Below are 15,948 nucleotides of genomic sequence, written 5' to 3' on the forward strand. Positions count from 1 at the left end.
TTTCAGAGCTAGATGCAGAAAAAAATTATTTTTAATTTGCAACCTGATGGAGGTCAGTATAGATGGACTAATAGACCAAGTCCCACACACCGCTAGAAGCCCAAATATTTTTTCAGAGCTAGATGCAGAAAAAAATTATTTTTAATTTGCAACCTGATGGAGGTTAGTATAGATGGACTAATAGACCAAGTCCCACACACTGCTAGAAGCCCAAATATTTTTTCAGAGCTAGATGCAGAAAAAAATTATTTTTAATTTGCAACCTGATGGAGGTCAGTATAGATGGACTAATAGACCAAGTCCCACACACCGCTAGAAGCCCAAATATTTTTTCAGAGCTAGATGCAGAAAAAAATTATTTTTAATTTGCAACCTGATGGAGGTCAGTATAGATGGACTAATAGACCAAGTCCCACACACTGCTAGAAGCCCAAATATTTTTTCAGAGCTAGATGCAGAAAAAAATTATTTTTAATTTGCAACCTGATGGAGGTCAGTATAGATGGACTAATAGACCAAGTCCCACACACCGCTAGAAGCCCAACTATTTTTTCAGAGCTAGATGCAGAAAAAAATTCTATTCAATTTGCAACCTGCTGGAGGTCAGTATAGAAGGACTAATAGAACAAGTCCCACACACCGCTAGAAGCCCAAATATTTTTTCAGAGCTAAATGAAGAAAAAAAATATTTTTAATTTGCAACCTGATGGAGGTCAGTGTAGATGGACTAATAGACCAAGTCCCACACACTGCTAGAAGCCCAAATATTTTTTCAGAGCTAGATGCAGAAAAAAATTATTTTTAATTTGCAACCTGATGGAGGTCAGTATAGATGGACTAATAGACCAAGTCCCACACACTGCTAGAAGCCCAAATATTTTTTCAGAGCTAGATGCAGAACAAAATTATATTCAATTTGCAACCTGATGGAGGTCAGTATAGATGGACTAATAGAATGATGCTATGCCCAAAAGATTTTACTTCACTAGGTGCAGTAAAAAAATTGGTATTCTATACACAGGTGTTATATCTTGCAACACAGATAGGCTACTCCACTGACTAACACACTCTGCAATAGGCCAAAAAGGATTAGCTTTGCTAGATTCAGCCAAATGCTGTGAAAAAAACTTGCACAGCACTGGCACTGACCTGCCTGGCAAAAACTGATAGGAACTCATGTAACCTAGTCCTGAAAAGGACTCCAATTACAATTAGTCTTTACTCCCACAATCTATCTATTTAAGAGCACAGACCTGCCTGATAAAAGTCGTAGGAAATGCTGTAACCTAGTCCTTAAAAGGACTGCAATCACAACTATTCCCTACTCCCAAGCTATCTGTATATTTGTGCGAAAATTGGCTTGAAATTAACAAGGTATAGCGCACACAGCAACAGCGGTGTCGTCTAACACGCAGCTGCAGCAGTGAGAAAATGGTGGCGACGGGGAAAATGGCTTGGTCTTATAGGGCAAGGACATGTGACATACACTGCCAATCACACATGCCCTTGCTTGTGTGAAAAAAAGCACTTCGCTCCGTGTGTGCGCTGCTGATAGGCTGACAGATTGCACCTCCCCACTGCAAATGCGGGAAAGAGAAAAAAAAATGGAGATCTTCATTGTTCCTGCAGAGATCCATCCCCTGCCCCTCCCCCCACCCCGCTGTACACTCAAACTGCGTATTAACATTAATTTTCATCATTACTGAGAAAAAATCCAGTTATGATTTTGGTGCACGAACAGTTATCGAACATAACCTCGAACAGCCGAATTTTTCTCAAATTGTTCGTGTTCGCCGAACGGCTCGAACACCGCCCAAAACAGCTCGAATTTGAGATTGGCGAACAGTTCGAGTAGAACAACGCTCATCTCTAGTTAGCACATTCAACTTTGTACAGAACAAAGTATTCAATGAGAATATTCATTCAGATCTAGGATGTGTTATTTGAGTGTTCCCTTTATTTTTTTGAGCAGTGTACTTTTCAAACAAATCTGCATATTGGTATAGATAAACTTGTCATTGTGTCCCAAGCGTGCCAAGTTGTTCATAAAAGGGGCTTTCCCACAAGGTACATTTTAATTAATAGATCTTGGAATAAAAATAAGTTACACAATTGGACATGTTAAAAAAAAATGTTTCTGTGCTGAGATAATCTTATAAGGCTGTGTGCCCACAAAGCATTTTCCAAGCATTTATGCTGCGGAATTTATGGTAATCCGTCCCCCATGGTCCCTAATGACAAGCCGCAATGTCAATAACCATGCTGCAGATTTTTCCGCTCAAAAATCCGCAGCATGTCCATTAATTTTGCGGACACGCAGCGTAATCGCCGCCATTGACTTGCATTGGACCGCGTGACATCCGCATCACTACATGTGCACAAGCGGATATCACACCTTTCAATGTGCGGATGGTACCCAGGTCTGTAGGAGAAGAGACTCTCATCCAGATCTGGCTACCATAGAAACTGTAAAAAAAGAATTTAAAATAAAAAATAAAGATTATACTCACCTTCTGATGTCCTCCCGGTGTTTTGTCCGCTCCGTCCGGTCTCCTGCACTGCTCGCGCTGTTGTGAAGGACCTGCCATGACGTCACTGAGTCATGTGACCTGTCACATGACTCAATGACGTCACCGCAGTGCAAGAGACTGGACGTGGCGGAGATAACATCGGGAGGACATCGGAAGGTGAGTATAATCTTTTTTTTTTTTTTACCATTCTTATTCTTTTTTTTTAACTAACTTGGTCACACTACTATAAATCCATGCTGTTTGCATGGATTTATATAGTGTGAACAAGTTGTCAAGCACTTTTCCAAGTGATGCTAAAATCGCTTGGAAAAGCGCTTGATAACCCGCATGCAGAAATGCATGCAAAAACGCTTGACAAACGCTTCTACCTGGCGGGAAAAACGCATGTAAAAACTGCATGCGTTTTTCCTGCCAGGGAGAAGCGTAAAAGATATGCAGCATTTCTGCATCGTGGGCACATAGCCTAAATGTGCCCCTACTGTGTACTGTGTTAAGGCTGTGTCTGACCGTACAGGAACATGGTCTGATCATACCACAGCTCCTGGGCAGGAGAGGAAACAAAAGAGTATACAGACAGGACAGCACAGGATCACAGCTGATTGTTTCTGTGAGGTAAAACATTTCCAGGTCTGTTTTTAAGCAATGTTTTACCTGAAAGAAAGAATCAGCTGCGATCCAGTGCCGGTGCGCTTGTGGACTGGAGCTCCCGTGCATGTGGTTGTCTCTATTTGGTAATGCATATTTTTCTATATACCTCTGTATTATCATATGCTATATATATATATGACGCGCCCCCTGGGCCTGTGCTGTCTAGGGGATACCCGGAGCCGGATCGCTGGGGGTTGTAGTCCTCCGTGGCTGTGATTCGGTCCGTGCCCAGGGCGGTCAAACCAGTGGCAGTCTTAGTAATGTGACAAATGTCCGACTATGCCACCCGTGGATTGCGGTGAGTGGGGACCGCCGCTGCGCTGCAGACCGCTGAGGCTGATGTTGTATGCGCAGCCAAGTATGGGATGACTCCCCACGGGAGAAGTATTGCCTCAGGGCAGCTAGTGTGGATGATGGGAGTGATGGTGTGAGCGTCCCAATACTGATGGTGCTAGTGCGGCGATGAAACACAGAGACGTGTGGTGCAGTTCAGGGTCTTTACTGATAGTATAATGCAGACCCTCCTGGGAGTACTGGTTAGCAGTAGGGGCCTGGTCAGTCTGTAAGCAAGTAGGATCTCCCCTGGCCAGGTGGAGTTGTAGGCCTCCCCGACTATCTGTACTCTTTCCTGGCTACCTTGCTCTATGCGGGTGGAAGTAGCCCACGTCCCTGAGTCTACTGTGTGGTGCTCACCCGTATGGCCGGTGACTTGGGGCCTTCCGTTAGCCTCCGCTTCACGATGGCGGTGCTGGTCCCTTGCTTGTGACCGCGCCTGCGGGCTTCTATGGCCAGAGGACATGGAATCCCCTGCCGGTTGGATTCTGCTGCTGGACCTGGATGTCCCCACAGCCTCGAACTCCGTGTCCGGGTTTAGTGTCTTCAGCCAAGGCGAGCTTTCTAGCTTCCAGCCTCTGGCACTCGCTCCTGCTCCTACAGAGCTCCTAGTTCTTGCTTTCCCTCTCCAGCTCTAACTGACCTAATCCCGCCCCAGACCCAGTTTATAATGGCAGATTCCTCCCCTCCCAGGTCTGGGCGGGCGGTGTTGCATGCTTAGGGCTCCTGACCAGAGAAACCTCCCACTTGCTCTCAGACATAATATTTCTATTACTGTAGCAACCAGACCCATGGGGTGCCACATATATATATATATATATATATATATATATATATATATATATATATGTATATGTACGTTTGACACCTCTCTCCACTTGGAGACATGCGTGGTTTACACTGCCATATAATAGCATTACATATCTGATGGCATGTGAGATGTTTGCCATATCCGGTACTGCTCCTTCCCTGCGCGCCCCTTTTTATGTTTTCAATCCTTCACATGTGTATACCCCTGTTTCCCTTGTCCTGTATTACTATTTAATAAACTTTGATAGTTTGATCACTTTCTGGACTTTTTGACAGTCGCTTTCCCTTATGGTTTTGTGCAAGGCATTATACTACCTGACATTCAGGGGAGTGGTCTATTGCCGATCATGTCATTGGATTGTATGAGATCTGCCCTGTCTCAGTGTTGTCTCAAGTAATGGACAGGTAACGTGACCTATGGTGCGTAGTCACGTGACCACTGACCATCAGGATGTGCTTGGTCAGGTGACGATGCGGTCATGTAGGTGTGTAGGTCTATGATGCGGTATCACATGACTAACTATCATGCAACGACGCCTACTGCCAGGGTATTCTGTGACGCCATTTTCTTTTCACTGAGCTGTATTTTGAGGCTTGAGAAAGGCCATACATGGCCGAAATTTTGCCTTGTCTTCCTATTGTGATTTTTTTTAATGCTATGAAATTAAGATCTAACTTTTTAAGGATTATCCTTTGGTGCCTCAGAATTCTTGGATATTTTATTGTTTTTGGACCTAGCGGCCCTACGGAGCAGGCACAAAATATATCAACCATGCATGGGACACTGGATTAAACTGAAAAAAAAATCTTGTCCTCCTGATCATAGAAGCTGATTAACCATTTTCCAGCATCTCTATCTGACTTTTTATGTAAAAGCTTGCTTTATTTCCTTTTTTTGGGTGATATTTTGGTGGCTCAGGGTCTAACTTTCCATAGAGTTATGGAAATCAGTAAATGAATAATGTGACTTGTATATTTAAACAATGTTTTTTTGGGGGGTTTTTGTTTCACTGTTCTATGTTATAGGGAACACAATTCCATCGACTACGACAAGCAGCAGCCATCTTTATTCAGCAATTGGTTGAGTCTGGCTCTTATGTTGGCATCGTCACATTTAACGAAACAACAGAAGTAATAAGTCCCTTACGCCAGATTGTCAATGATGATGTACGATGGAATCTTACTTCAAGTCTTCCTGATATGTTTAGTGGGGGTATGTCTATCTGTGAAGGAATCTCAGCAGGCTTACAGGTAAATATCTGAATGCAAGTCTGCATTTGAAAAAAACAGCAGAACTCTGGTTAATAGAGTTGAAATTTAAATTCACTAGCCAAATTTTGCCACGAAATTCGATCTGCAGGAAATCTATTCACCATGAATCGAAAGTTTCTTCAGTGTTTTTGGCCTACTCTTCTTATCTCAATGGCTAAACTGTGGACTCTGACGTCCTCTCACTATGTAGATTCACCACAAAATAGCTGCTGCATTTCCTACTTCTGTTTTTATACAGGCTATCATAGTCCCTCCTGGCTATGTTATACCATGTGATATGATAGCTGCACTGCATTATAGGAAAGCCTGCCTGGCCCAGTTGCTGTGACCTTTCTCTAGCTGATAAAATCTGCTATTCGCACAAAGGGAATCACATATTATTTGAATTCCTCAGGTTCAGACACAAATTCAATTTGCATCATATCATTATGCTCATCTTTACCTGTCAACTAGCATGTGGTCGGTAATAGCACCATTTTTTAAAACATTTTTTCAAGGAGTTTGTATGTTCTCCCTGTGTTTGTGTGGGTTTCCTCCGGGTTCTCCGGTTTCCTCCCGCATTCTAAAGACATACTGATAGGGAATCTAGATTGTGAGCCCCAATGGGGACAGTGATGATGATGTCTGTAAAGCGTTGTGGAATATGATGCCGCTATATAAGCGAGTAACGTAATTGTTTTATTTTTTAAATCATAAAAGCTATAATACGTACAATAAAGAGTATTCATAAACATGTCTGGAGACGTAAAGCAAAAACAGCAAAAATCTACATTCAGTAAACGAATACGAAAAGAGACCTTAACTAATATTCTGCAGGTTTTTTTTACAGGTGATCAAAGGTCTTGATGGAATTTCGGAAGGCTCTGAAGTCATCTTGGCGGTCAGTGGAAGGGACACAAATTTACGTACATGTTTACCAAAGGTTTCAGGGAGTGGCTCCGTTATTCACACCATTGCCATAGGACACGGCGCTGACCCTGAACTAGAAACCTTAGCAGAAAGTACAGGTGTGTTTGTAGATACCTTTTTGTAGAAGATTTCTAATATAAACGAGAAAATGAAATAAAATCATGACATTAATTTTCAAAAGATTTCTTCTATAACATACACAATAACATTTTATGACATTTTTATACATAGCCAAAGACCAATTTCAAATTGTATGGCTTTTTCAACACTCATGTAAACTGCACTAACAATCATCTGTCCTCACCAGGCGAATCACCTATCTTTTAAATCAGGTTTTTATTCTACTTTTATTTTTTTTTAAATGTGGCATTTTTTTTCTATTGCGATCTGTATTGATAAAAAAATAGCTAACTTGCGATTTTCTTTGGGATTATTTTAGACTCATACTTCCTGTTCTTTCAGGAAGAGTTTACAGCAGTTTCCTTATCATCAGAGGTAGGATTACAATGACAAGTAACACATCTATAAACAACTGGTAACACAGGATCCACCAATCACAATAAGCAATGTCACAGCTGACCCTGCTCCCTTCACAATGACCTTTGCACACGCTCATTAAATGCTTTAATACAACAGATAGGGTCTAAGTCAGTGTGTTGCTGCTAATGTACATGTGTTGTTTACTGAAACAAGAAGTTAGTCGAAATTAGCTCCACTCGTCCAGTGCAAAAATTGCAAGATTTATAACTTTTATTCTTAATATGGATTGTGATATGGAAAAAAATAGCAAAATGTTGAATTAATATATTTAAAACGTAAACCTGATTTAAACAGGAAATTTTCTGATGACTCATTCCCTTTAATGGGCCTGTACTAACTGGACAACCTACTTTAGAATGCATCAGCTCTGGTGATCAACTGATCTGGTGGGTTAATTTGCTGTAGCATCCTTAGCAATTAGGTGTTATGACCATGGGAAGATGTGGGTGGCTACTGCAAGGGCAGTTAAATTGACAGGTGACCATAAAATACTCTGGTTATGGTAGGAGCCCTTTTGGGACATCCACATGCCCAAAAGGGGAGAAGTTCTTTAAATATAGAATTAAATGACATGCAATACATGGTACCTCTGTGTTCAGTAGAGTGAGAGTTGACTTGTGCAGAAGGGTCTCAAGATCCTCTATGATGTGCTTATATGACAAATGGTCAGAGGTTGTCCCAGCTGGTATGACCCATGAACCTTTATTAATTTATTTTTTTACAGATATTTGTTAAAGATTAGTAGTATTTTTTTTTAAAAAATACTACTTTTATTAGTAGACATGATAACACAATGGTTTAAAGTCTACTATATCTATGAAGAACGTGTCCTATGAAACACTGATTTTTTTCTGGGTATGTTAAATTTAAGGAGGAAAAGCGTTCTTTACGTCTCATGGTTATGATTCAGACAATTTGATTGGAGCTTTTACAGAAATATTCCCTATACACCGAGACACAGCAGATCTATTAATAAAGGTGAGGCTCCACAGACGCATCATATCTGTCCTATTATCAATACCGTTTTTTATTCTAATGACGATTACATGTCTCTGGTTGTAGGTAATTAGTGTCCAGAGACTTATTCAGGCCGAAAGTCGATTATCTGGTTCTGTCATTATGGACAAGACTGTGGGAAATGACACAACGTTCATTATTACCTGGCAGGCTACCTATCCTCCTAATATTTTGATCCAAGATCCTTCAGGATATAATTATACCAATGAAAACTTTGACCATGACTTAACATCTAAAGTGTCTTATCTAAAAGTTCCAGGAACTTCGCAGGTATAAGCAAATAAGAAAATGTAATTTTAAAAATATTGATAATCTGCTTTGGTTTTAGTTTTAATTTGTAAATTAAGTCCTTTTTTAAATGAATTTAATACAAATGTTATAATGCTAAGATATACATTACACCTCCCTCCAACCAAATTCTTCTGTTTTAGTATAAATCGATTACTCCTTTTGTTATTTATGACTGTACTTCCTTTTTTTTCATGTGTGTTCAAGAAGGAATGACGTCCTTAGAAATATCAGGTGATCATGATAATCGTAGTCAGAGCCAAATCATAGAAATGGCAAAAGGTGATACTGCTTAGATGCCTCCACTACTTAGGGGCTCTACCAACCAGTTGCCTCCAGTCCGCCCAGCCCAGCCCAGCAGCAAGACATGAAAGTTTGCGACATCTTTTAGTAGGATCAACCTTCTATATGGACATACAGGTCATAGAAAGTTTCATAAAATTATATCTTGATATCTGTGATCCTGTAATGGAGTAGAAGAGCTGTTGGCACCCTTTCTGGAGATGTTTGTATGAATGTAATGCATTGACCTATTTTTACTTGTGTTTTATCTATTTTGGGCCTGTAGTAGGCAGTAGGCTGAATTGAATAGGAGGTGGATGTGCAGTACCCAGGCAGCCACTATCAGAAGACTGAACAGCTCTGCAATGGAGCATGTCCGGTTGGCGGCAGCCGCCAACACCGAGAACAGCTGATCGGCGGGGGTGCCGGGTATCGGACACCGACCGATCAGACATTGATGACCTATCCTAAGGATAGGTCATCAATGTTAAAGTAGCAGACAACCTCTTTAAGGTGGAAGGTGAGCATGTCTCCTTTTTATTATTTTTAGTCAATCCATGTATAAAAAATGTTTTCCTGTTGGACAAAGCCTTTAACAAGAAGAAATCTGGAGATAAAGCATATATGTTTATTGTCATAGTGAGAAAGTGATAAGAAGTACAATATTCAATTGGCCTTACTTGTTTCCTGGTTCAAGAAAGGCTTGTTCTTGTTAAAACCCAACATACCGAGCCTTGCTGCTATCAATAGCAAATGTGGCACATCAGGATCTGCTGGCAATTATCTAATAGGACTAATATCTGTATGGCTAATTTAGCTTATTCACTCATTACATGGCATTAATTTCTGGGAGGTAACCTCTGCCAAGGGCCTCTACAAATTTGGATCTGGTCCTGGTGGTGTTTCAAGTAATGGGATGGGAATTAATAGGTCCTGGTGTGGTCATATACAAACATTTTGCTTTTTTTCTCTGTGATTATTATTGTTTAGATTAGTCAAAATAGCTAATGTGTGTGTACGGTCACCTATCACAGTCATGTGAAAATATAAAATCTTTAGCTATTACAAACATATCACTCCTTAAGGCTCACCACAAGATAGGTTACGTGACTTTTTTTATTGGTCTTGGTCTTTCTGCAATACTTTTTTTTTTCAATTAGGTTGGCTCTTGGACATATTCAATAACAAATTTATTAAACATCAGCCAGTTTCTTGGGATTTTAGTGATCTCAAGACCCTCATCACATACAATACCTCCTGTGACTATCACCAGTGAAAGGATTGATGAAAGGATCACTTCTCCACAGCCGGTAACGGTCTTTGCAGAACTTAAGCAAGGACATGCAGCAGTACGTGGAGCTAATGTGACGGCTGTCATTGAACCAGAATTTGGAGATCCTGTCATTCTGATACTTAATGATAATGGTGCAGGTAAGCAGGTAAAGCATCACATTTACATACATTTTAACTTCTAGGGTATTTGATGTTTACTGTGCCATAACTATACAGTGGTTTGAAAAAGTGTTTGTCCCCTTCCTGATTTCTTATTCTTTTACATGTTTGCCACACTTAAATGTTTCAAATCATAAAACTTAAATATTAGACAAAGATAACACAAGTAAGCACAAAATGCAATTTTTAAATGAAGGTCTTTATTATTACGGGAAAAAGAAATCCAAACCTACAGGGCCCTGTGTGAAAAAGTGATTGCCCCTAAAACTAATAACTGGTTGGGCCACCCTTAGCAGCAACAACTGCAATCAAGCATTTGTGATAACTGGCAATGAGTCTTTTACAACGCTCTGGAGGAATTTTAGGCCACTCATTTTTGCAGAATTGTTGTAATTCAGCCACATTGAAGGGTTTCAGAGCACGAACCGCCTTTTTTTGGTCATGCCACACCATCACAATCGGATTAAGGTCAGGACTTTGACTAGGCCACTCCAAAGTCTTAATTTTGTTTTTCTTAAGCTATTCAGAGGTGAACTTGCTGGTGTGTTTTGGATCATTGTCCTGCTGCATAATCCAAGTGCGCTTCAGCTTGAGGTCACAAACAGATGGCCAGACATTCTTCTTCAGGATTTATTTGTAGACAGCAGAATTCATGGTTCCATTTACCACAACAAGTCTTCCAGGTCCTGAAGCATCAAAAAAGCCCCAGACCATCACACTACCACCACATTTTACTGTTGATAGGATGTCCCTTTTCTGAAATGCTGTGTTACTTCTACGCCAGATGTAATGAGACATATACCTTCCAAAAAGTTAAACTTTTGTCTACTCAGTTCACAGAGTATTCTCCCAAATGTCTTGGCAATTATCAAGATGTTTTCTGGCAAAACTGAGACAAGCCTTTATGTTCTTTTTGCTCAGCAGTGGTTTTCATCTTGGAACTCTGCCATGCAGGCCATTTTTGCCCAGTCTTTCTTATGGTGAAGTCATGAACACTGACCTTAACTGAGGTAAGTGAAGCCTGCAGGTCTTTGGATGTTAATGCTGGGCCTTTTGTGACCTCTTGGATGAGTCGTGCTGCATTCTTGAGGTAATTTTAGTTGGCCGGTCACTCCTGGGAAGGTTCAACACTGTTCCACGTTTTCACCATTTGTGGATAATGGCTCTCATTGTGGTTCGCTGGAGTCCCAAAACTTTAGAAATAGCTCTTTTCCAGACTGATAGATCTCAATTAATTTGTTTCTCATTTGTTCCTGAATTTCTTTGGATTGCAGCATGATGTCTAGCTTTTGAGGATCTTTTGGTCTACTTCAGTTTGTCAGGCAGGTCCTATTTAAGTGATTTCTTGATTGAGAACAGGTGTGGCAGTAATCAGGCCTGTGTGCGGATAGGGAAATTGAACTCCGCTTCCCAAAGATTTGATAAACCACAGTTAATTTATGTTTTAATGGGGGGGAATCACTTTTTCACACAGGGCCCTGTAAGTTTGGATTTCTTTTCCCTTTAATAATAAAGACCTTCATTTAAAAACTGTATTTTGTGTTTATTTGTGTTACCTTTGTCTAATATTTTATTTTTTTATTGGTCTGAAACATTTACGTGTGACAAACATGCAAAAGAATAAGAAATCAGGAAGGGGGCAAACACTTTTTGTTACGCTCGCGCCCGGACTGACTGGCGTGAGCTTGATTAGTGATCCCACTGGACCATGAACCGAGGAGTGCCTGGAGGGGCATAACTAAGTATCAACTCAGTCCGACCAAGGTCACACGGCGGCTCAGTCGACTCCGTGAACCAGGGAGGAACCGAGCAGAGGGACCAAGTGCTACTCCAGGTCAGACCCCGGTCACAGCTGTTGACCCACACCGGGGAGTGCAGGAACAGGCAGGTTAGGCTGGCATACAGACAGGTGGGTACTGGCAGGCACGGCTGGTATGAAGACACGTGGGTATTGGCAGGCACGGCTGGTATGCAGTCAGGTGGGCACTGGCAGGCACGGCTGGCATGCAGACAGGTGGGCACTGGCAGGTACGGCTGGCATGCAGACAGGCGGGTGCTGGCAGGTAGGAACGCAGACAGGATAGGGACCAGTACAGACTGGGACACAGGAACGGAGCCGCAGGTGCGGTGGACTAGCAGAGCAGAACCGCAGGCGCAGAGGACAAGCGGGGCAGAGCAGAGCGAAACCGCAGGTGCAGTGGAAAGCAGAGCAGAGCGAAACTGCAGATGCGGTGAACAAGCAGAGCAGAGCGAAACCGCCAATGTGGTGAACAAGCAGTGCAGAGCGAAACCGCCGGTGCGGTGAACAAGCAGAGCAGAACTGCCGGTGCGGTGAACAAGCAGAGCGGAGCAGAACCGCAGGTGCGGTGAACAAGCAGAGAGGAGCAAAACCGCAGGTGTGGTGAACAAGCAGAGCAGAGCGAAACCGCAGGTGCGGTGAACTAGCAGAGCAGAGCAGAACCGCAGATGCGGTGAACTAGCAGAGCAGAGCGGAACCGCAGGTGCGGTTAACAAGCAAAGCAGAGCGGAACCGCAGGTGCGGTGAACAAGCAGAGCAGAGCGAAACCGCAGGTGCGGTGAACAAGCAGAGCAGAGCGGAACCGCAGGTGCGGTGAATGAGCAGAGCAGAGCGGAACCGCAGGTGCGGTGAACAAGCAGAGCAGAGCGTAACCGCAGGTGCGGTGAACAAGCAAAGCAGAGCGGAACCAGAGGTGCGATGAACAAGCAGAGCAGAGCGGAACCGCAGGTGCGGTGAACAAGCAAAGCAGAGTGGAACAGCAGGTGCGGTGAGCAAGCAGAGCAGAGTGGAACCGCAGGTGCGGTGAGCAAGCAGAGCAGAGCGGAACCGCAGGTGCGGTGAACAAGCAGAGCAGAGCGGAACCGCAGGTGCGGTGAACAAGCAGAGCAGAACAGAGCAGAAGCTGCAGCCAGACAGGACAGGTCTTTGTTCATATGGAACAGACTGGAAAATACAGGAAGATAGTTAGAACACAGGAGGTAGATACGGAGGCAGGGAAACGGGACAAGCAGAACCAGATACACACAAGGTACTTACAATGAAGTAGCGAGTGGACACAAAACTCACAAACAGAAGTACAGAGACAACGAGTTGGAGTTAGGTGCAGGTTCAGACACTGCAGGAAAAGGGAAGGTTTGGAAATAGAGACGAAGAGGTAACGGGCTAGGACACTGTTCAGACAGGAACTGAACCAGGAACAAGATACAGGAACGAGCCTGGGAACACAGCCCCCAGGGTGGCAGACACAGACTAGAAGTCACAGATACAGGCAACAGGCCTGGGTATACAGCCCCCAGGGTTTCGGAACAGACAAGATACAGGACAGGACCTGGCAACTCAGTTGCACAGAAGACACTGAATGAAAGCGTTGCTCAGGCACCCCCTACTGGGTGGAGGGGGTTTAAGTATCCAGTGACTCACAGCAATAGGCTGGGGAGGCATTAGGAGTGCGCACACAGTAACTATAAGAATCAGGCAGTAGCCGCGCCGCCGCCCTAAGCAATCAGACAAGAGACACAGCAGGTACTGGAGCAAAGTGTGCAGCCTGGATTGAAAGGTAAGATGGCGGTCTTGCATGGTGGGAGGTGGTAAGCCATGCCAGCACGCCGCCAGGGATGTTACACTTTTCACATCACTGTTAGTGGGGATGACATTTTATAGTCATCACAAAATCCTTGTGCCTCACGTAAGGCGCCACTGCCACAGAAGACAATAGTCTAATTTTCAATAGACTACATCCCATAGTCCAAAATTATGATCTACCCTCTATCCACGGGTCTCATATAAAAGTTAAAACATTATTAAATATATTAATAATATAATAATCATTAGAAATAGTAAGAACTTACATATGGAAGCAAACAAGTCAACAAACTAAGCCAGGGTGGGAATGCCCTTCTCCTTCTTGTTGAACATCGCTGGGGGCATTTACATTTCATTATTAAACTGATGTTCTTAGATCCCCAGAACCCCCACTGATTTTGATAATGGGGCTCCCTTGTTCTAATTTGAATGGAGCAGAAGTGCGTATGTGTGACCACCGGTCTATTCACTCTCTATGGAGTGTTGGTGGGACAATATGTCTCATGTAGACTCATAGAATTGAATGGAGCTGTGGTCAAACCAATGATAGAACCATAGAAGTGAATAGGGTGGGATCATGGCTATGTACTACAGCTTCATTCACTTGGCGGCAAGGAGACCTCTATTCTCAGAGGTCCAAAAATCCATACATTTTTCACCTATCCTATCAATTGTTTTCGGTGCCATAATCCTTTTAATTACAAATGTATTGGATTGTACTATCCATATATCAAATTGTACTGGCTTTGCTGCAGGGTTATGGTGCTCTAAATAGCATAGATGAGTGGATCGATTTGCGGGACTCTGGTCCAGCATCCAGGTCAGTGGTACCTGGCGGCTAGACGGGAGACCCATGAATCTCTTGCTTTTCAGTCTCCCCTGTGCGACATTTCATTTGTCAGGGCTGGCGCAATGTTATCTGTTGCGTCAGCCCTAATAAATGAATAGTCAGAGCCACATCAGAGACGTTGGAAGGTAAGAGATTTGCAGGCTTCCCATCTAGATGTCAGGTACCACTGACCTGGATGCTGGACCGGAGTCCCGCAAATCAATCCGCTCATCTGTACTAAAAAGTTTTAGTGAAATCATGATTAAGGTTAAATTCACACACAGTTGGGTGAAAACCTAGTTTACGGACATTGTTGGCTAGCACAAAAAGATTTCTCGTTGACACACAGCGTCTTCAGGGATTCTATGCCATAGACACTGTAATGTGTTGTTGGATTCCCTGAAAATCGTACGTGCTAACCACACATTGGTTATCCAATGAACCTTTTGTACTCCTATGCAATTTAGGTGCTGACAATGTCAAGGATGATGGCATATATTCCAGATATGTATTTTGGTTCCCTACAAATGGCAGATACACACTAAAAATTCTTGCCACGTGGACAAAAGTTACCTCACTGGTGCCGGTATTGAAGAACCGGGCTATGTATGTTCCGGGATACATTGAAAATGGTGAGCTTACATTACTATGAAAATTGTTTTCCTAAAGGAAATTTAATTAAAAACAGTACATACTATATTATCATATTGCAAGTAGTTACGTGTTTTGTTTTTGGCTATTTTCTATTTGGTTACTTTTGTGGCATACAGCTAGTTATTTCACCCCCAAGAGATATATATTTCAAGTTATACCTTTTCTTTTACAAAAGTTCTGTAAAATGTCAAAGTTGGAGTTTGATATGTTTCAATTGAGATATACTCTACTTTTCCTCCTAACATTTTAGATAGTCCGCCAAAAGTTCTATATTTGATTATTTGTGTTTGTTGCAGGCACCATCAATATGAATCCTCCTAAACCCCTAATCAATAGTAAACTGCTAAGTTCCGAAGAATCATTCAGCCGAATCCTCTTTCTTGGAAGTTTTAAAGTGACTAATGTCTTTGAGCACACAGTGAATAAGGATGTTTTTCCTCCGTGTAAAATAATTGACCTTGAAGCAAAACTAGAAAATGACCATGTTGTCTTATCTTGGACGGCACCAGGAGACAACTATGACCAAGGATCTGGTAAATTTTTCTTGATATGTCAAACTTGTATGAAATTGTTATCATTAGTGTTGAGCATTCCGATACTGAAATATCGGGTATCGACCAATATTCGCGGTATCGGAGTTCCGATACTGAGTTCCGATACTTTTAGAATATCGAATACCGGAATCGGAAGTTCCCATAATGCCTGCGCTCTGCAGTGTCTCTGAAGGATGACAAGCTGGATGGTAGCGCTCAGCTTACTGTACTTGTCATTTAGTGTTAAAG

At 42.4% G+C, this 15,948-nt stretch overlaps 1 protein-coding gene across 1 annotated transcript in view; it reads left to right on the forward strand.

Moving 5' to 3' along the window:
* Positions 1 to 15,948, forward strand: part of LOC141156774 (calcium-activated chloride channel regulator 3A-1-like) — an 85,546-nt gene that overhangs the window by 63,765 nt on the left and 5,833 nt on the right. The window contains exons 7-13 of the mRNA XM_073643152.1: positions 5,349 to 5,573; positions 6,424 to 6,601; positions 7,915 to 8,021; positions 8,106 to 8,330; positions 9,791 to 10,061; positions 14,980 to 15,144; positions 15,463 to 15,699. Coding sequence (XP_073499253.1) covers positions 5,349 to 5,573; positions 6,424 to 6,601; positions 7,915 to 8,021; positions 8,106 to 8,330; positions 9,791 to 10,061; positions 14,980 to 15,144; positions 15,463 to 15,699 — 1,408 coding nt within the window. The remainder of the gene's footprint in view (positions 1 to 5,348; positions 5,574 to 6,423; positions 6,602 to 7,914; positions 8,022 to 8,105; positions 8,331 to 9,790; positions 10,062 to 14,979; positions 15,145 to 15,462; positions 15,700 to 15,948) is intronic.

This window comes from Phyllobates terribilis, unplaced genomic scaffold (genome assembly GCF_046119375.1).
Source record: "Phyllobates terribilis strain yellow unplaced genomic scaffold, ASM4611937v1 Scaffold_8__6_contigs__length_399053987, whole genome shotgun sequence".
Lineage (NCBI taxonomy): Eukaryota > Metazoa > Chordata > Amphibia > Anura > Dendrobatidae > Phyllobates > Phyllobates terribilis.